The sequence below is a fragment of the Malaya genurostris genome, chromosome 3 (assembly GCF_030247185.1).
Source record: "Malaya genurostris strain Urasoe2022 chromosome 3, Malgen_1.1, whole genome shotgun sequence".
Taxonomy (NCBI): domain Eukaryota; kingdom Metazoa; phylum Arthropoda; class Insecta; order Diptera; family Culicidae; genus Malaya; species Malaya genurostris.
In genome coordinates this window covers 173,232,541-173,255,616 of record NC_080572.1, presented here as the reverse complement: position 1 = coordinate 173,255,616, position 23,076 = coordinate 173,232,541, and the positions used below count along the sequence as shown (strand labels likewise).

The following is a 23,076-nucleotide window of genomic DNA, read 5'->3' as shown; positions in this document are numbered from 1 at the left end:
TCCTAACTAGAGTTAGTCAGGTGAGCGACCTAGGAGTACAGCTTGATGAAAAACTATCGTTTGATTTGCATCGATCACTTATAATCACTAAGGCATTATGTCAATTGGGTTTCATTTAAAAAATTGCTAAGGATTTCAAGGATCCTCATTGTCTGAAGGATTTCAAGGATCCTCATTGTCTGTACTGTTCACTTGTCCGGCCAAATTCTTGAAAATGCATCAGTGGTTTGGTTGCCTTATCAAATTTCGTGGAATTTACGAATAGAAAGAGTTCAAAAATACATTGTTCGTTTGGTGCTGCGACACTTACCATGGCGAGACCCTGCAAATCTACCACCATATACGGAAAGATGTAAGTTTTTAGGGATTGATACGTTGCTGCGCCGACGAAAAATCCAACAGGTATTGATCATCGCAAAATTGATAAACAGAGAGATTGATGCTCCCGAGCTACGTTCCAAAGTCAATTCTCGGATTCCAAGCAGAACGCTGCGAAATTCAACTCTGCTTCAGAACAGTTTTCACAGAACTCTATTTGGATATAGTGAGCCGATGGCTGCATGTATTCGAACGTTTACTTCTGTGGAAAATCATTTCGAGTTTGGAGAATCATCTAGTAGCTTTGTTAGGAAAATTAAAAGATCTGTTGAACTTCGACTATATATTTCACAATCTTTGTTTTGATATTTTTGATATTTGATTATTTTTATTCTCGTATTGTAATTTTTGTTATTCATACTTTTGTTTCAAAAGATGATGGTTTTTGCCCCCATTTGATTTGCTCCTCAAATGAGTTTTTTCCCATCCTCGTCCATTTAGATTTTTGTATCCGATGGACAAAACAATGATAATAAATAAATAAATAAATAAATAAATAAATAAAATATCGAAAACTTCTTTAACATTCAACTAATGATATCAAAAGTCAACTACAATGGAATAAACGTGTCAATTTTTACATTTTATACCTACCCAGTTGGTAACGTGAGAAGGCAATGTCGCTCTCTGCATCAAAACCGTAGTCCGAGCACGAGAAGGACAAACAAGCGTCTAGAGTTTATCGTAAATAGCTGATCATACTTCCGATGTCATGGGAAAAAAATTATGTTCTTGGTTTATTATTATTATTTCTACGCTTCGTCTTTGACTCATCAGTGCAGAGCAGGTCAAATTGAACTGCTTAGTGCTAAATTCGGCAGTTCAATTTGAACCGCTAAGCAGACGTAAAGTTTCTGCTACTTACAGAACACCTTTTGTTTTGCAATGGAGTGCAATGTCTTTTCTGACGTGCCGAACGAAAACTATTTCTGGACGATGCAGGTTTGGTCATTTAGGGGTTAGCCAAATTTTGTTCTAGGGCACATAACCGTTTTTATTATTTTTGCGTTTCGCCCTTGACTCATCAGTGCAGAGCAGTTCAAATTGAACTAAACTTGGCAGCTCTTAGGTTAAGTACAACAAGAGATATTTACGATTAAGTTCTACCCATTCTTGTACAGGATAAATTTTGAAAAGGCGCCCCATAGTAAAGTAAGTCATACTTACGACAAAAAATCAATCAAAACGGCATGTGTTATCAAGAGACTTAACTTGGTTGTGATTGTTTAGCTTTTTAAATAGAAACAATTTTGAGTAGATTTTCAAATTGAAATCAACATTAAAATATCCTTTTCTGCTCGTTACATTGTTCATAGACGCGATGACAAAACCAAAAACAATTCCCGAACGTAGACATTTGTTAACAAAGGAAAAAAACACAAGAGCAATTCCACCACAAATCTAAGCCCATTATTTCAGTCAGCCCCAAGCAGATCAAAGCGGATAACGATACCTCACCAAAGCACAAATCAGCATTCTCGTATTCCACATACCCAAAAGGAATTTTTAATTAGTTTCATTTGCCGAAACGAAACCACCATCCAGTCGGTCACCACCAAAAACAGACGGAAATCTATCCTATTCCAAGTCCTTTTAACGAATTCAGTTACTCTTTTTCCCCGGAACCGAAGGAAGAATGAAAAAGCACACACAAAAAAAAATAATGTTCCCTCGGGCCAAAGCTGGCCAAGGTTCCCTCCCCAAAGCGCGTGTAAAATGCAACCGAAAGCCATTTTTACTCGGCCACTTGGGGCCTTGCTGAATGGCCGACCAACAAGAAAAGTACATCGCCGCTGTCCGCCGAGGAGAGGGAACAAATCCTCTTACAAGCGAATAGGTGGTGAATGGAAGCGTCCAGCAGAAATACCTTCCCGCTGGATTTGGGACATCGGTGCAGCCGTCCGGGAGGAGAAAAAAAAGCTTCCCAGCTAAAACAAATCCCTATCAGAACAAACGAGAATGGACACGAAACAACCGAGCCGAGCTGCCTGGTGAGAATGAACGGGCAAAAGACCTACCACCGGAGAGTAAGAAGGAAGCTCTGCTGGAGAATTCGTCAGTGGAAGTGAAAAAAAAACCACCCGCTCCAAGTGACTGCTTGACGGATGGATAAATGGTATGAAGTAATTGAAAATGGTCTGCTGGCTTTTTCTGCCAGTACTGAACGGACAAAGCTGCTTTCGACTGAAGTGGGAGAAGAAAAATTGCACTAGATGAATGGAGTCTTCCAGATGAAAGTGGTTTCGGGTGTCGGGCAAAGTGATAGTGAATAGTTAGGAGAAGTGACTAGTATTTTCCGCCGCTAAAGTCTCCGGATTGTGTGCAATGTTTTGGTCGGCACTTAGCACCGAAGAAAAAAAATATCTACGATCACTGCGATGGGATGATTCGGGATAGGCGAGATCTGTTTGAGAAGTTCACTTGTAGGTAATTAATCTCCCATTTGTGTTTCTGATCTCGGAGGAACCGACCAAGTTTGTTCAAAATAAATCTAAACTTAACTGTGCTTCAATCTGAAAATTAAAAAAAATGCAACAACTTAGTGTTTTGTAACGGTATCTCCTAAACAAACTACACGTTTCAATTAGTTTGACGAAGCGATTTGAAGAATAAAGAATCAAAGTCAAATGTCACCTCTGGGATTGAAAGTTTTAACCGGAAATTAGCCCAGTCTTTCCATTCTAATTTGAAGAAAAAAAAGTGTGGAAAAATCCATTTTCAAAGTATAACTAGCGCCGGACGTTTTGTTCACTTCGACAGCTCCAATTAAAAACTAATTTCACTAGCTTCGATGAAATTTTAATTATGATCCGTCCTGAGCAGGATCACTAACTTGTACCAACGCAACCCAACGGACCGGAGGGGAGCAAAAGAAGAGCGCGACAAACTTTACCGTAACCCGAAAGCGACAAAATCACGTTTCTCTCGTTATTTCTTCTTCGACGGTGTGTGTGTGTAGGTATTGTCTCGGTATAGCTGACGTGAAGCCAAGTGTTGCTGGAAGGACAAGTTTTTAATCTGATCCTAAAAGAAAGAGTCGCTTCAGGGACGGTGGAATGGCACTGCTCAATCTCACCAGAAGACAACTCGTTGGATCATCTTCCACCAATCGGGCGTCAATTTCTTGGTTCGCAAAAATAAAAAACTCCAAACAGAAGGCACTAGATAAAGCTGTCGTGTCGGTTTTTATCGGCTCAAATTACAGCACCATCGACCAAAATGAATTGCTTTATTATCGGAAAGTGCTGAACCCTTCTCCGGTCGGACGGTCGCCTTGTGAAAACTCTCCTTCAACAGCAGACCGGCGAAAAACAAGCAGCTCGGAACGAGTGTGAGAGAGAGAGAAAGACAAAGAGGAAAACAACGGCTAATGCGATAAGATAAGCCCGATGAAGGTTTCAGTTATGCAAGGGCTGGTTGGAATGGCGGTTCGCCGAAGGAGCTTTTGTCTTGCTACCAAGTGGTTATCTGTTGCTACATAAGCTGTTCACAGTTTTGAATTAATGCTGGTTCAATAGAAAAATTGTCTTGCATCTCCTGTAGGTTATAGTATGGTTAGTATGGAGAACTATCATGAATAATGGCTAATCAGTAGTCAAGTGGCTGAGTCCTAATCACTAAATATTTGAGTAACTGAAATTATAGTAATATAATATAATACTTTCAATTTATCTATTTATCATAACATTACTTCATTCCATAGCATATTTTTTTGGCTTAGATCAACGTTTTTGTTTTTTGTATCCAAAATCGTCAAACCATTATTTCCGATTATAACTTTCGTACAGATGCAAATATATATGGCTGGAACTCGAAAAATTACTGCCAAATTATCCAAAAACGAAATTAACAGTGATTTATGATTGTGTAGTCCAACGTCCACAGTTCGATCAGTAATATTTTTCAGGAAGCACTCTAGACGTTCTGAATCCACTTTCCAGTTAATTCGAGTTATTGAGCTACATATCGAGGAGTGTGATTGGCCAGTTAATACTAACTTTTAAAAGACAGTTCATTAATTAGTTTGTGAGTTATTGTTCTAAGAGTGACACTACTTTCGTTATTTTCAGAACAATGGATCAAAAACAATTTCGTTTTTTTTAATTTTACACTGTTTCTTGATGAGAAAAATATACCGTTCAAGCAATGCAATGGCTTGAAATGTGTTATGGAGACTCCGCTCCACCAGAAACAATAATAAAACGTTGGTTTACTGACTTCAAACGTGGTCGTAGAGACACCGATGATGCAGAACGCAGTGGACGTACAGGGTCCGGCACTCGAAGTGTAACCAACTTCAGACCGCTCGCGCAGCTGACGCACGGGCATCAGCTCTCTAGAAATTTGCTAAATGACAGTTCGGAGTTGTATTGTTTACAAGCGCAAGAAAGCATTTTGCCAAAAGTGAACGCGAAAAAAAATCTTGACTTGAGAGAGCGAAGGAGTTTGGCCGAAAGCGGTCAATTTCCGAACATTGTATTTTCTGACGAGAAAATTTTTCCAATTGAGCAATTCGTAAACTCTCAAAACGATAGAGTTTACTTGACCGACCGTTCATACGAGAATTTGAGTCATCGATTGGCCACCAGGAGGCAGCACCCGCAACAGATAATGGTTTGGGCCGCTGTAGCCGCAGATGGGCGCTCTCCAATCGTTTTCATCGAGCCTGGCGTCAAGGTAAATGCGACATATTATCGGGAAAGTATTCTGGAGGTTGCTTTGAAGCCGTGGGCAGACAAACATTTCGGTGGCAGACCATTGACGTTTCAGCAGGACTCGGCACCGTCTCACAAAGCTCGAGTGAACCAAGAATAGCTGAAAAACAACGTTCCGAACTTCATCACGTCCACACAATGGCTCTCGAATTCACCAGATGCGAATCCAATGGATTATTCTCTTTGGGCCATTTTGGAGAGCAAAGTCCGAACTAAAAGATACACCAGTCTCGAGGCGCTGAAAAAAGTTATTGTCCGCGAGTGGGCCTAAATACCTGCAAGTCACATTCGGCAGCTTGCGATTCGTTTTTTGACCGTCTCAAGGCCATAGTCAAGGCAAAAGGTGGTCATATCGAGCAAAAGTGAATTGATTCTGAATTTTGTATTATTTTTACACATTTTGTACTTTGAATTAAGTAAAAGTAATTTTCCAAACTGAATTTATGGCCTTTTTAATTGGTTACACTTCGAGTGCCGGACCCTGTACAAATGAGGCGGTAATACCAGAAAACATAAAAAAATCCACAAAATCGGTTTGAATGATCGAAAAATGAAGTTACGTGAGTTAGCTTATATCTTCATGATATCAAAAGAACGTGTTGACTTAATATTGCATGAGTATTTGACTATGAGAAAGCTCTGCTCAAAGTGGGTGCCGCGTTTTCTCACTGTTGACCAACAACGAGAATGTGTTGAAGATTCTGAGCAGTGTTTGGCCATGTTGAAACCTCACAAACCGGTATTTTAACGTCGATATGTGACAATGGATGAAACATGGATACATCACTTCACTCCCGAATCAAATCGATCGTCATCTGAGTGGACAGCAAGAGGTGAACCTCGTCTAAAGCGCCCCAAAGAACAACAATCGGCAGGAAAGGTTATGTCCTCGGTATTTTGGGATGTGCGTCGTGTAATATTTATTTTTCATGTGGTGATCGTTCGCGATACTTTCATTGAAAGTGATCCGCTTAGGTATTGTATGTAGTTTTCTTTATTTCGTATACTAACTTGAGTTCAATTAAGAATTTAGTTTTTTAAGCATATTCTAAGCCATCTGGATGGTGGTCCGCGTCTCTCGCCATTGCCTCGAATATTGCGATTCGTCAGTAATAAAATTGTTCCTTTAGAATAATGTACGTAATTTCATTTATCAAGCACACATATCTTGTTCCTAAACAAGCTACATTAATGCTTTGATTATTGTTTTTATGGCCAACTAAAGATTTATCCGTGAGAAATACAAATTACATAGTCTGAGTAGGTCTCGGATCCTTCAAATAGTCAAGTCCCAGTTAATTTTTTTTTCAGATGTCTTAGATGTTCTTAGATGAGATTGTTGAACTTTGTTGACGTTTAAAGTAACAGCCAGCTATGACGTAAAATATCAGGACAACACAAGTGCTAAATTTGTCTTGGCACTGTTTAAAACTGCACCTTTGTCATAAACACCAAGCACATATCCAACCTAAAACTTACTGCGAGTCAATATTCAAGCTCATCCCGAGTACTGCACACGAACGAACACAGTATGTACAAGTTTCCGTGCATGTACATCATGTACTTACACCGGACCTATGCTAGGTACGATGGAACCAGTGATAGAGGAAAGACAGAACAAAGCAAAAACCAAAACAAGTTCGGTAGTAATCAGAATGAGAGAAGAGTGAGTATAATAAGAGCCAAACAAAACTGAGGATGTCAGTGTGGCCATTTATTTACATTTATTTAGCAAAGAAAATATCCAACAATATTGTTTCGAGTTTATTTAATGTTAGTTCAGAGTACCGCACGGAAAGACCGAAATCAGTATTTTGACGAAAAAATTAGTTGATTTTCTGATTTTAGTTTAGTTATTTTTGAGACAACTAAAAATATCTTACTTTTGCTAATTTAGATTTTTTAATTCTCACTCCGTTAATAATAATAAAATATTTGTTGAAATGACCATTTTTTTAGTTGAATTCACCAATTAAACGTGCTGTCATTTCTTAGCTAAGGCACACATCATTTCCATTCTACTAATTTTTTAGTTGAATTAGAGAAATTAAACGTTGTTTTCAACCAACATAAATGGTTGAATTGATTTCTGCTATTTGCAGCTATATGGCGCACTGTCACCGAAAAACCGTTAACACCGTAATGACTACTAGCCACTAGATGGCACACTACTACCGACAAAAATTTCAGTCGCAGTTGTCTTTTCTATATTACAGGTATAAATACGATGTTGTATTGTAGAAAAAGACATAAACGAAACAAAAACTGCTTTTTGAAAATTTTTTCTTCTAAATCGCTGTTTTCTTCACTCGACTTCGCGAAATCGACTTTCTCACTAAAAACTTTGAGCACTCGGAAAACGAAAACCGATTACAAGTAGTACACCGGACGGCGTAGCCCGGAAGATTTGAAGATACAAAAAACATCATTTGACATATACAATTAGAGTGCAACATTCGAATCTCACTTCACTGTCCCGCGTAAAAACATTATTTCGCTTCAAATGCGCACAAATTCTGAATAAATACACTTTCCACTAAGAGTTTACGTCATGTTTACATATCGGTTTCGAAATTTATATATGGATATATCGTACCACATGCGAAAAACATCGAAACAATTTGCAAGCAGTCTCAACAAGACTGTTCTTTTTAGCTTTTTAATGGATTGTTTTGCTTTGACACTTCTCATGAGTTTTTGGATAATAAACTGTACTAAAACAAATTTCATTTCTGTTTTCTTTGTGCTGTCCTTCAGTAATAATGGTGATAAATAAATAGAAACAAACTTTCTGATTTTAATAACAAAATTAGTTGTCGATGAGAATTTCGTGTCGGATTGAAATATTGCTGGTTTGTGTCCAGGATATTCGCCAACTAAACACATTCTCTAAAAATAAGAGTTTTTTTCAGCAAAGTAAATTCTCAATTTTAACTAATTTCATAGTTATTTTGGAAATTTTGTTGTTAAAATGAACTAATTCAAAAACAATAATACGAATTAGGCGCAGAGCTGATTTCGGTCGTTCCGTGCGTGTTCTTCGAATTTTTGGATCTTATACTAAAACGATTGAAAGTTAGATTAATGCAGCTCAACATCCAATAAATCGTTCATCACGAAAAAAGCAGAGAATTTATATTATTCGATTTTGAGGATACTGGAAGGTTTTATTGGAATCAATAATTTTAGTGCTCATTAAAGCCTTCGAACATAAGTGCTTGAGGTACTTAAATTATTTGATAACTCATACAAAATACATTCAAACGATAGCAAGTAAAGTAAATGTTAAATCTAAAATATCATTTTTCATGTTTTTACTTGAAAACTTATTTGTAGGTATTTCTGACGTGGAATGGACATTGTGATAATCTGGAATCACTGTTTAGCAATAGGCGAGCGAACGGCGAGTCCGTGCACGCGTTTGTGTACAAATGTATGAGTTCTGATTTGAACATGACTTGAATGTTCGGTATGACAACGGAACTTCCATGAGCATGGTGTTCGATGTTCATTTAGAAAGACTGCAGGGTAAAAATCCATTGCCGGTACCATGATTGAAAGTCATGAAATCATGAATAATAAGTCAAGGTTTCATAAGCAAAATGATTGATATCATGTATAATAACACTTCTTTCATGAAAATTTTCATGATATCAACTATTTTGATCTTGAAATTTCATGGGAAGGCATGGTTCATGATTTCATGACTAAAAAATTATGGTACCGGTAATAGATTTTTATCCGTGTGGACCATCAGTTAGTTTAACTTCATATTTCTCTCTCGATAATATAGGTTTAAAATCCGTTGTATTTCTATTATGAATAAATTGTCATTTCCATGTTGGTACATTGTTCTTAAAAAAAGGATTTCAAATCGATTGACTGCCGCCCTGTGAATTGGAACTGTACCTGATTCGTGTTACTTCTAAATGGAAGTATTACATCATTAAAATAAAGCGATGCAAATCGGTTCTTTTTATAATTAATTTATATATTTTATTCGTTTGAAGATATAAGTGTTCAGCTTACGGCCATCGCTTGTGGATTCACAAACAAGATAAATCCTGATCATTTCCGCGACACACTATCATAACTCCTCTTCTGTGATACTTGTGGTGATGCATATTTATTAAATGGCAGATAAAAGCCATAAAAAAAGATATAATAAATATTTTTTCATGAGCCTCGCTTTAACAAATATCGAGATGGATTGAATAAAGTTCATTTTCGATTTGATTTTGTGCATAAAAGTTTTAAAAGCAAATGATATGATATTATTAAGAATCGTTTTTACACATTTGTTTTTCCATCTGTTTTTTTTTCGGTTAAAAACTCACCCAAGTAACACGTTAAGTTACTGTTCTGTATTTTTCTACTGATTATGCAATTCTTCAAATTAATTCATGTTACTATTCTAGTAACTGTTGTGTTATGGAAAAAGCGCAATTTTTTGTGTTGTGCAACATATCTTTAAGTTCTTCGGTTGTTACGAACATTTATACACAATTATTGTGAAACTGTATTTCTGAAACTTTTACGATAATATTCTCATGTCGGCAAGTTTTGCGTTCATTTCAAGCAGATAAATCTGATACAACTTATTTGCCAATTTCGAATTGTTTTTCTAAAAGTAAAGAAAACTTTACACACTGAGCAAAATAGTTTTTACTGCGAGGTTTTCAATTCGGCTAATCAAAATCAAATAAGTTGTCTTGCGGAGAGCATAATTTCACTAATTTTTCTTCACAAGAGCCAGTTCGGCATACATCGAGTCCGATGCAATTTTGACAGCCATTTGTAAAATTGTTGATAAGTTGAACAATTGTTTTAGTTACTTCGTTTTTACATAACAATGTGAATATTTTTGCAGAGCTTCTATAACTGCTAGTGCAGCGTGGGCAAGTTAGTGATTTGCTGCACGATTGTTTTAGATGTACTTAAAATTGTTCTATACTGATTTTTTCGGTAGTATTGTTAAACTTAAGTTTAACAACCGAACATATCAAACATAAAAAGCAATTCTAAAACAATTGTAGAACCTCTTGAAACTTCAATAAGTTACATATTCAAGAACATAATATTGAAAACACTACCGATCGTCAAAAATCCATAAGATGTTTGAATCATAAGAAAACGATGCGCTTTTCGTGTCATGTAATTTCACATGTAATACCATTTTACATATTAAGACAATGCACAGTGGGGAAAAATGGACCAAAAACGCGACGATTATTTTGGAGGCATGATACAGTTGACGACAAAGCACTTTTTTGGTGTAAAATAGTCAGTAAAATCGATTCCATGTATTTAGAAGGACCGCACGAAACGCTATCATGTTCATTTTACCCCAAGCTCAATTTTTATACTGCATTGTATTCAAGCTTAACTATATAACATGAAACCGAAAAACTTGCAGAAGAGCGAATAGAGTGTTTCCGATGTAAAAAAGTCTAACAAATCAATTCCATAGTTTTATTGACAGCAGAAAACTCGTTGCACCGTTTTACCCCATTTCTTTCGTGTTATAATATTCAGTTGAAATACGATCTACAATCCAAAAGCAGATCCAGTACGATCTATCAATATTGGTTCATATTACGTGCAAAACATCTGTGATCCAATTAAACACAATGTGAATGACAGTACTAGCCTGTTCACCCCGTTTTACCCCAATTTATTTCATAAGTCGTATTTCTGGTTAAACTTCCTTTCTCATACCGAAAGCAGGATGATTGCGGTTGATGAAAATTGATTTATATTACGAAGAAAGTCCTAAAAATAAGATTACAGATGGATTCAATGGCCGCATGAATCTTGTTATACCGTTTTACCCCAATTTATCCTTTAACTGAGTCTTAAGATTCGGGATTGTAAATCTGAATTCAACATCAAATTATATTTGTGGGAAAATTGGGGTAAAACGATGTAGCACGACGCATGCGATCACGGAGACTATCTGTTAATTATTATTTGAGCTTATATGCGAAACATAGGACTGTACTGTTTAACCAATATTGGTCCGAACACCGATCAGTAGAACTTTTTTTTTCTGTGAATTCATGGAAGAAGATAACTGAGGGTAAAACAGAATATAGTTATTTGTGGTCAATCTTGTTAAAATCAATCCATTTCTATAACTTATGAGCATATTTAAGGAATACCTTCCGATTGGTCGAATTGAATTTTTTCCTGAGTTTCTCAGTTAGTTTTCGAAGTAAAGTCAGAAAAAGGAGGAATTAGAGCAAAACGGGCATGATAGTGAACTTTGAAAATATTTGCTTAGGTTTTCATAAAATTATTGAGAAAAGTCGCGTTTTTGATCGTTTTTTCCCCATTGTGCAACGTCTGAACTCATACTACATCGAAGACCATGACGAATCAGAACGCTCTAGAAGTTATACCCATTATTGTAAGGCGTGTTACGCTCAGAGTTCGGCCAAATTGGTTAACAAAGTTCATGGTATCAGGATGATTATTCATGGTGTATTTTCATGACATGCAAATCACAATTTCCACTAAAACATGACTCATTTGACTCATATTCTGAATCATAATTCCGCCTCTTGAATTAAGAGCTGATGTGAAAATTCAATTAGTCAAAAAAAATTGTTCCAATATGATAACGACAGAGAAATTTTGTAACAAGAACTGGTGATACAGATTTAGAAAAAAAATCATTGAATTGAATTAGGCATTTACCCTGTCCAAAAATGACTTATTGTAGAATCGAAATGCAACGTGATGTAGCTTGACATTTTCACACCATAATACTCAGCTAAACTTGTTCGCCATAGATTTCAGTTTTTATTGTAAATTTAAGTTATTCTAATGCATTGTATTCGCCGAAATTACGTTATTTTCAGAATTCACATATTTATGCTGTGTACACTGCACGAAAAAATCATTTGAAATGAGCAGTGCATTCAACTAAAACTTACGAACTAAAAGTTGCAAAATTACTTCATGTCACTAACTTTACAGCTGTATCAATTTGACTGACGTTGACATGGCAACAGACCCAAACATCTATTTTTTTAATGCCAATATGTGTAATATTCGCTTTTACACTAGAAAGTACGGCAAGTTGGGATATTGATTATTTTTTCGTCGTTCACGCTTAAAAAAAAACAAAACCAGTTCAAACCATGAGTGCTGTCAACCCTTATACATTTGACAGTAGATGGAGTCGTAACTGGAATGGGGTTTTGCTTAAGCGAAAACGCCATAAAGGTTGTAGCTGAATAGATGGTGTATAAGAAAGGCCTTTTGGCGGATTTAACAATGTCTAATTGTTACAAATTTTGTTGATCCAAAATTAATTTTAGAAGTCCTCACTTGTTCAGAAGCTTTCATCGTCATACTTTGATTAAACAGAGCTAGTGACCAATTGAATCAGTTGTCGAAAAGGTTGTTTTTTTAAGCTGCCTTCCAGCTGGACAGTCTAGCTAAAGATATCATTATTGACAATGTCACAACAACTACTACATCGGTAACGAACAATGCTGCTCCATCAAATGGCCGACAGATCGGCGCACATCTCAGTATAACAATTACAACACCGTGCACAATTAAACTCCAATAAACTAACACTTGGATTAGCGGGCAGTAACTGGGTACGTACTATGTATAAAGTGATAGTCGAAAATGAATAAATAAGAAAAAATACCAAATATCAACACTTACCTTTGCTAGCACCGTCCGGTCCTCTCAGTATCGTACACTCCTCTATGGTTCCGAATGCGTTAAACAACTGTCTTACATCCTCCTCGGTTTGCTGCTTGCTAAGCATGCCAACGAAAAGCTTTCGATCTATGTAATGATAGTTTTTTTTTTTGTGTGTGTTGTTGGTCGGTAAGAGGGTTTTTGTGGTTTTTCGATTGTGGGTGGAAAATGTGTAAGACGGCACGGGGATTTGTTTTGATTATTTCCAATCACAGCCACATAGCGGTTTCGGGAGCAGCGGAAAAGGTTCGGGTTATGTGTCGTTTGGTTCGGTTTTTGTGATGGTTTATTTTTTTTCATGTGGAAAGGTGAGAACAATGGGATTTCACATAAAAAAGAAAAGAGAAAAAGAAGAAAAAAGTAAATTAATAAATTTTGCTTATGAGTTTTATGTGTTGTTTTGTATTTCTTTTAGAAAGTGAATTGACATACTATTAACACTAGGAAGTGTTTGCGAACATTCAGTAAACAGCTTTATACAAATTGTAAACAAAAAGAATTTGGACTCACGAAATTACGAAAAAGATTAATTTTATAAAACACAACATCTCACGGGTTAGGGAACTGTTAATGAAAAACAAAATTGGTAATCAAAATTACATTTACGCCATCAATGCTGTAATAATGAAAACATGGAAAACATTTGGTAAAAGAAAATAAATTTAATGAATTGTTAAGCGAATTACGAACATGTCTAAACTTTCAGTCAATTAAACGTGTACCATCTAGAGAGCAGCTAATGATTTCGATTTTTATTCTGTCACAAGGGCTAATCCACAACGATTAAAAAACAACACTCATAGTCAAATAACAAGTAAAAACGGAATACAACAGCAACACATACAACTTAGTTTCTTTCAGCTGGAAGTCAGTAAGCTCCTGCACGCGCGTTTTTTTTTCATATATATATATATATATATATATATATATATATATATATATATATATATATATATATATATATATATATATATATATATATATATATATATATATATATATATATATATATATATATATATATATATATTTGGAAGAAATAGGTCCGTAGGTAAACCGGAAGATGTCGTATCCCGGAGTTTTTCGCCTAATGTTGGTGGAGCAGTAAAATTATCGCATCACCATTTTTGTTTTCACCTCCCACTCCGACAGTGTCCTTCCTGTGTGCCACAATTTTGTATAACAAAGATTTATGGATCAGTATTCCGTGGCGCAACCAGAAGATATATTAAAACCGGATGAGCAGCTAGTGAAGAAAGTTCTAATCAAAACCGAAACTTCGCTACCGTACACAAAATAATATCATAAATCAAAATCTTTCTCGTAAATCTATTAAGACGTTGCAGAAGACAAACTCACACGCTCCGGTCCGGCCTGACCGACCAGACGACCGAACGACCCTGACTTGGCATCGGGGTGATGCGAGTGAGTGAAAGGATGACTGGTCCGGGTTGATTAAAACCAAAATCTAACCAGCCGTTCGGTGAGGGGGGAGGGAAAGCAAATCCGAGAGTCCGAGGGGAAATGATAAACTTAGCTAGTCTCTATCTGTCTCTCTCTCTTGGGTAGTGGTGATGGGGAGGGGTGGTATGTGATATAGGATTACTACCAGGTCGTGGCACAGGCAGCCCGCAGGAAGTTTCCATCATAAACAACGATTGGATGGCACGTCCGGAGGATTTCTTTCATTTATCTTCGGTACCCAGTGCAATTGGAGTGAGCTGCTTCGTTTGATTCGAGGAAACGCAGAGCATTTTGTGGGCAATATGCCAGGCGGAAGAGTGCTGAATGGAAAATACCATGTTTGCTAGAATCAACTATTAACACAGAATTGCTCGGTTTAGGCAACCTTTCCACGAAGGATCAGATATTTCAATTGACATTCCTGAAACATAAGACTATAAGGAATAATAAAAAACTAAGGGTCGATAAAATATGTATCACTTGACCTTTAAGAGCTTAAAATAGCGTCCAACTATTTTGAATTATTATGTATACTTTTTGGATTTTATATTTTATATTTTATGTATACTTTTTGGATTTTTTCCGAAACTGATTTTTTTCAGTATCTTTTTATCGAAAACAAAACTAGTGACGTCACATTCATCCAAGATGGATGTCTACTACAACAAAATTGTTATATATCCATAATGGAAAATACCATGAATGTATTCGTAATGGGAAATAAGGATTCCACTTTAATTTTTGACTGGGATCAAGTTCTGCATGACCAAAAAGAAAAATTTGTGTTATTAGTTCGCAATTTGGACTCTAGCCAAAGCTCTTATTTTTGAGAAGGATCTGAGCAAAAATTTCTTGAAAGTTTTCTAAAAGACATTGATCCAATTGAAAAACATTGTCATCTTCAGTAATGTTTTAAAAATTTTAAAACCGCTGTATTTCTGAAACGGTAGTATTTATTAGGTGTACAACTTTGCTTCCGCCGTTTTTTTCCAAAATTTAAAGCTTTATTGCGAAAAAGTGCTTACAGATGTATTATTCAAAGTATTGTCCGTCGCTAGTGACAACTTTCTCCTATCTTTCCGGAAATTTTCGGATCCCGGCTCGAAAAAAGGACTCATCTTTTGACGCTATTCATGAAACAATCCATTTTTCGAACTCTTCGAAGGATTGAAAATGTTGATCTGCCAGACCGTGTGCCATCGAACGGAATAGGTGGAAGTCAGAAAGGGCGACATCTGGGGAATACGACGGGTGGGGCAAGACTTCCCATTTCAGCGTTTCCAGGTACTTTTTGACTACTTTTGCGACGTGAGGCCGAGCATTGTCGTGTTGGGGGTTGACTTTGTCATGTCGCTCTTGATATTGTGGCCGCTTTTCTTTTAGCGCGCGACTAAGGAGCATCAGTTGCGTTCGGTAGCGATCTCCTGTGATGGTTTCACCCGGTTTTTAAGAGCTCGTAGTAAATTGTTATTCATCTTTGAAGGTTTTTGTCTTCCACCATCATGTTTGTCTTCGACATCGAAATCACCATTTTTAAATGGTTGAAACCACTCCCGACACATTCTTTTACTCAGAGCAGCATCACCGTAAGTTTCTGAAAGCATTCGATGCGCTTCAGTTGCATTTTTTTCGAATTGTAACAGAAAAGTAAAACTTCCCACAAATGGCAAGAATTGGGCACATAAACAGACATTTTCGAGCGTGAATAATACGAAAACAAGAATAACTGTCACTGTAACGGCGATGACAATTCTTTAGGCACTGTACACACTCACTTTAAAGGTATTATCATCTATGTATTTTAACCAGCCTCAGCCGGTACAGCCACCTATCGGAAAACGGCGGAAGCAAAGTTGTACACGTGATAGTATAATTTATAACCTTTTTAAATTAAAATTTTACGTACTATCTTTGGGCCGAAAATTCTTAAAAATAAATATTTAAGCATTTTCCAAATTTTAGAAAAAAAACTATAACTTTTCTCAGGTCAACATAAACTATTATGCACAGGCGAGTCTAAGAGAGAAAATAATGTATGTAAAACCAAATTTGGATCCACGCATAAAATTTTATGAACTCCGAAAAGACTACAATTTTTCTAACTTTTTTTACTTTTAATGCAAGAAACTTTAAAAAGAACAGCTTTTTATACTTTTCCATGTAGCTCTAGTTTTTGCTGAAGACACTAAATCGTCCGAACAAACTGATTTTGAGTTATATTTTTTTGAAAATTTCAAAGGAATTGTTGATCAGATTCATGAAAGTTGACAAGAGTTGAACTTGTGAACTTGATGCATGAAGAATATTTAGGGGAAATTTTAGTCAAAAAGGAAAATACTGAAAAAGTCGACCTTTGAATTCACATGGAATAGCTAAATTTTGAAAAGCAGTTCTAGTCGAATTATTATTCTGGATAAAAAGTACATCAAAGTTAAACAGTTTCCAGTGCACTGAAAAAATGAGTACGAATGAAAAAAGGTTAAAATTGTTTTAAATATTGCGACCATACGGCCTTTCTCCTTGCCTGATTTTGTACTAACCCAGTAAACAGAGGAATAATGAATAACTTGACGATATAAACTCTTCAAATGGAGTTTTCGATTTATTAATATGTTACTTAGTTCCCGAGTTGGACAAAACCTTCTTACAAATTGGGTTTCGTTGGGGTTTCGGCTTCAAATTTATAAAAACAAAATTATTATCGTTAGTTTCAGAATTAACAGCAGAAAAGCTGACAAAAACTAGATCGACTTTTTCTGATTTGAATAAAACTTTGCATAGTTACATCTTCAGTATGACAAACTATTTGTTTTGCCCGGATTGAGAGAAGGTTGATTAAAAAAATGAGGAATGCATTTTGAGTGAAAATTTTCTTGAATCGTTGTTATTGAGAAACTGTTATTGGTAGAAAAAATGTTGTCGGACAAAAGTAATAGGAAATCGATCGTTCTCTTTTTAAAATCTAGAAAATGAATGAAAAAGTGCAACATTTTTTCGGGTATTCGAGTCAACCAAAAAAACTATAATTCCGAAAAAATAAGCTTCCGAAATTCAATTTTTGATAGTTTTATTTCAATTCTGTTATTGTAACATTGATGTTAGGGCGATTCGTGTCTTCTGTAAAATTAAGTAGTTTCAGTAGAACAAATTTTTAATTGTTCTTGATGAAAAGAAACCAATTGAATACTAGAAAATTGTTTTTTCCTAGTAAGCTTTTTCCTTTCTTCTAAACATTGTAGCTTGAAAAATGTTGATTGTACCTGTATTGGGTGCTGTTGAATTTATCAAGTATCAAAATTCCTTGAATTAAATGTCTGAATGTCTCGAAAACAGCGAGTTCTAAAAGGAAGGTCATTACTATTGTTTCAGTAATTATTTGCCATCAGGAACATGAAACTGGTAAAACGCTTGAAAATTGTTTCACTATTTATCTTTAGTTTTTCATTGAAACTAATCCATTCAAAATGAAATGCGGATTTAGTGTTTAAGTTAAAGATAAAATTATTGAAAAAATAGCGGGGTTTTGTTTTAAATTTGTTTTTTTTCGGTTAAATTGCTAGAAAAGCATTCATCTATTTATTTCAGTTTTTCTTCCTACGTACAGATTTTTTTTCGTATTTAAAATTTTAGTTTGGAGTCATATTGGTCTCTCCATCCGTGAAAAATAAATAATTTTTCTTATTGAAGACGTGTGCAAAGTTTTATTTCAATCGGAGTATGTGAAGTTTGATGACCTGCTACACATTTATGGATTGCTCTGCAGAACTTAGCCTTTTAAACATTTTTCCAATATTTTTATTTAAAGTCTCATTAATTTAGTGCTTTCACACTTCATCCAGTTAACAGATTTTTGTAGAGTTTGTCATTTGTGGTCATATCCATTTGAATAAAATTGGTTAAAGAGTTTGATCCATTTCAAAAGAGTGTCTAGATAAATTTTGGTTAAAAAAGCAAAGTAATGTTTTGTGACAAAGTCTACCATATTCATTTTGAATCGTCTTGATTTTTTCGATCTAATCGATAGTAGGTCGATCTAATCGAAGAACCCATTGATTTTGCTAGCATTATTTCGAATATAAATGAAATTCGAACGAAAAATAGGAAGTCACCATTGCAGAATACGATACGAAGAAACTGAAAACAGCAATATATTCAGATATTTTTAATCTATATGTTGTTTAATGCCACCGATCGTGAACCACACATTTTTATGTTTAATTTCAGTGTTTTAATTACTTAAATTGAAGAAATCGTAAATACCGCTAAACTTCAAAAGTGATTGTAATACCTAAATCATAATATTTTATTGAGTAACATCGATAGGTATAAAACGAAGACCTTATTTGAAATTGTATAGAAGATATGCCTTTGAGTACGATACGAGCATGCATTCATCGAATTGCATACATTGCGGTGGATTACCACTTCTTCATCGAGGAATTGTGATGACTCGTAAACTCTAACAGCTTCCCATCTCTAGTAAGTAATTCTGTTAGCCAGATTTATCAACCCTCAATTTCCCTTATGAATTAACAAGATCATCCTTCTCTCCCCATACACTCGCCAATGCTTGGTGACATACTCGTTAATCCTTGATGCTATACTACAAACACAAAAAAAAATACGAACAAAATCTGATCAATTCTGTTTTTTCAAACGATGGAATAATCCAACATATAAATTTTGGAGGTAGCCATCCGAACCAAAACATAGAGTGTAGGTAAGTTCTAAAGTATTTTCCAGCAATAACTGATTATTCCTAAAATTCTTATCTACTCTTTACTCTTTAAGAAGAATGTCATCTTTGTGCTAACAAATTACTTCTGGCCCAATAAACCTGGTGTTCGGCAGACGCAACAGTAACTTAGCAATAGCCCACAGAACCCGTCTTCGGCCGCCGGATGGAACAATCAGCAGTATGTGTGTGTTCCTTTCGTGGGCTTCTGATCGAACAAAGGCCCGTAAAGAAAAACATCTTCACCGACATCAGTCTCCATTATCGTCCCCATCGGTTTCTTCCTGATTCGTTTCGTCGAAAGTTTCTTTGTGCGATCCCCCCTTTATTTTGCTCGGGCGAAAACAACGACGCGGTAACAATTGACAACGGCAACGGAAAACCCGGGGTCAGGACGACGCTTCCACCCGCGTGCACCACTTGAAAGCGAAAATCTGGTTAGGGAAATTTCTATGCTAATCAAAAATAATTTTCCTATTTTCGGCGCCTTTGAACCGACAAAGATGACGACAACGACGTGGAACGAAACAAAGCAAACAAGCGTCGATGGCGGTAACAGCGGTACGTGGTTCTTTGTCACGCGCGCGTCTTGTCTGGAAATCGCAAACTCCGAGCCATGGTGAAAGTAGGCGAATTTTCGGGTCAGACGTCCAAAAATCGAACGATGGAGTAAGACATCGGAAGCGAAACGTGAAAGTTTTGCCTAACGATGCTATTGATAGTTATTATCGAGAGTTGCACAGACTGCTTTGTTTTCGTAACCGGAAGTGCATCAAAGTGTGCACTGGAGCAGAAATTATATTCTTTGCTCGATGACATACACCGTCAAAATGTTTTGCTCTTTTAAATTATTCTGAAAAACGTTCAATGATAGATTTCCAGTTCCGTTAATTGAAAATTCAATAAATTCAGCTTTCACACGTTAATACCCAACAACATTATTTTTCGTGAATTTTTTCTGTGTAGGTTTTTCAATGAAACATGAAACATTAATACAAAGAAGTAGGAGAATCAGTTTGTGGATTACTGTTCCAATTCCAACCCGTTTGGAAATCTATGATACCAAATGTAAACCGGAGGTGGGATGGCCACTGCTCGGTAAAGTTTTAAGGTTAGCTATTTGCAAAAAATTAAGCAAGGCATGCTGCTTTCTATTTCTGTCGGATTAAATAGTCATTAGACATAATTTGGATCATTAGGTGTAATTTATGGGCTTCGACGGGATCCTTTTCGCTGAATCTAATCTCGTTAATTACGTATCATCGTAGGCGACGTAGGCGACCGGAGCGGAAACCGGAAGAGGAAGAGGGATGATAGTGCGATGGAAAAGATCGATTTCAGAATACGAACTAGCGCAGAAAAAGTCTCCTGAGGTGACATTTATTTCTAAATTTTCACAATTAATTCTGATAAATCAACATCTACACGGAATGGTGAAGCCGTTTGTGGCCGTCCTAACGACTCGGACTGCACGAAAATTAGGCCTTGGCAGTGGCGACAACGGGCGTGAAGATGCTGACACAAAGTTTGTTTGACTTACGAGGGTAATGAGGCGACAGATAAAATTAATGAGCTCTTGCTTTTACGCCATACTTTGTTTCCGGTTTTTTCGACCCTCGCCTGCGTGACGGGTTGGCGAGGAGAGGAGCGGTCGTGCCCACAGAAAGCAAGTGAAAGCAGTCCGAGCCGAGTGGTTTTTGCGGTGAAGCATAATTTGAGTTTTATGGGTATCGTCTTGGATGGACCTCGGAGTTGTAGAAGAGCAAATTGCCACTGATCCCTGCTGTAATGCAGCTTCCAACCAGTGAAATTTAAGGTAGTAAAAATATTGAAGAGACAATGATATTGATTTTCGGCGACGAAATTTAAGTATTAGTTTTGTCCTGGCGCCCAACAAATAGTGACAACGGAAACTCCTTTCACAAAGGTCTCTTCTTGTGGATCTTATTTTGGTTAGGCTCTAATCTAATTTCTCCACTCTTCAAAGGGGGCATTGAAAGAATATTCCAAAGTTTCTGTCTATTTATCGAAGGGAAAACGAATCCATAAATTATCCTAATTACATGATGACGCAGCTGTTTGAATAGAAGTGCTCTCTATTCCAGCGTTGCTCGGTCGATGACTTGTATCCGTTAGCTAGACTGTTAGAAGAAAGTTTTCCCTGAATCTGCGGCATCAGCTGTTTCGGATTTGAACAAGGGAATGGAGATCTTTGCAGCAGATAACATTCTACGAAGACCATTATGATATTTCACAATAACTCATTTCTTGATTCGGTCATGAGTATTTTTTCGGTTGGATTGGGAAACACAAGTATCTAAGAATGCTAGTAATCTCACGGCGGAATCATCTAAGTAATCGCCAATTAAAATATTCGTCAACAGTAAATTCTAAAAAAATCTAACATCCTAATTCTACTGAACAAACCAAAGTCCATTACGGTACCAACTCAGCTTAAGGAGCCGGGCTGCTTCCAAAATATGAACTTATTACACCACTCGACCCAGTCGGCTTTATCCCTCAAAGGAAAGAAAAGAACAAAACAAAGTCAACATTAAATCATCTAATTACCTACATTTTTCTTCGCCCGGAAAGGTCGGTACTTCTGCTGCCCCCTGGCATCCACGCTACTGATCTAGTCAGTCTGGCACGGTAGACCATTCATCAACGGTAAAAGCCGTATCGTGGTGCAAAACGACGAAACCGATAGGATCGCTAATAAAAATTGTATAAGCGAAAGTGGACTTTCTTCTGTCGAGTTTTCTCTGTTATGCATGAAGTATTCAAAAGGAAAACTCGGCCTCTCCCCTTAACATCGGTAAATTTTGCACACTTTCTAACAATCACAAACCATTTTAGACAGAATGTCCTTTTGGGGATTTTTTCTGCATTTCGACAGCTCTGAGAAAATGTTAGGAGTCGAAGCATTATTCCCCCCGATTTTTTTTGGTTCCACTCGTTTTCTTGCTTCCTATAGAATAAATTAAATTTGAATTAAATATTTTAATTTACATATCAATTTAAAAAGACCGGCAGGTAGCATGTGAGCTTTAAACTTCTCAGGAAACAAAGAAATCGTTGACGAAAACAAACCATGAGGATAAACGGTAATGTGATTTTCATGTGATCGAGACTGAGTGAGCAGACCCTTGGTGGTTAAAGTGTAAAGATAATCGTTGGCGATACTCACGCTCGGACCGAGTGGGCGTTTTTTTGGAATCCACGTCGTTTCCGCGAGGAAGGTTCATTCCAGGAATAAGTGGTTTATTTATAACGACGTTGCACGAGGGAATCACCATAAGATAGAAGTTTATGAATAAAGCATGCACGTCAGGTACGTGGAAAGGTGCGAGAGATACGTACCTGTGCGTAGGAGATTAACGACGGTTTTTGGAGCGGGAAGGATTTTTCAAGTGCTTGTATTTTTTGCCGAATGGACCGAAAAACGCAGACGGTGTTATGAGTGAGTAAATTTATTCGGGAGCAGCAATTGCGATACTTATGTAACTAGCCCAGTTTGGAATATTTTACACAATTGCATAATTATTTGTACATTGCAAAAAAGGTTTCTGTGCGAAAGAAACAGTATCGATAGCTCTTTTAATTTTCTTTTTAAGTAACTCTCAATTTAATAGTAATTATGAACAGGGATTAAAAGTTTACGAATTCCGTTCAAGCGATTTAAAAAAATGGTGTATGGTAAATGTAATATTCTATTGTAGCTTATTGGGAACTATTGGTACCTGTGACGTAAGGATCTTTATTTAACTTAAGCAGAATGCACTTCTTACTTTAGAGTTTAACAGGAGATGCAACTGAAGTACGTGGCAGCTTGTAATGAAATAGCTAAATATTTGCTCCCCATAGTATTACAAATTCCAGAAATCATGGTACGATGTAATTTAAAAGACGACTGAATACTATTGGGAAGAACTTTTCAGCAATGATTTATTCTTGTTAAGATATAGTGTCGCCTTGGACTTGTTTTATGTTATTATCAGTATCAATCGAGATGAAAAGATTGAAAAAATATTGATAAATATAAAAGCAGAAATGAGAAAA

The 23,076-nt window shown here is 36.4% G+C and overlaps 1 protein-coding gene across 11 annotated transcripts in view; it reads right to left on the bottom strand.

Annotated features, from left to right (window-relative positions):
* Positions 1-23,076, bottom strand: part of LOC131433655 (CUGBP Elav-like family member 4) — an 807,399-nt gene that overhangs the window by 206,852 nt on the left and 577,471 nt on the right. For 10 of the 11 annotated variants that reach the window (XM_058600148.1, XM_058600154.1, XM_058600145.1 and 7 more), the window contains one exon: positions 12,777-12,902. The exons of the other annotated variant lie outside the window; for it this stretch is intronic. In XM_058600148.1, coding sequence (XP_058456131.1) covers positions 12,777-12,902 — 126 coding nt within the window. The remainder of the gene's footprint in view (positions 1-12,776; positions 12,903-23,076) is intronic. 11 annotated transcript variants of the gene reach the window in all.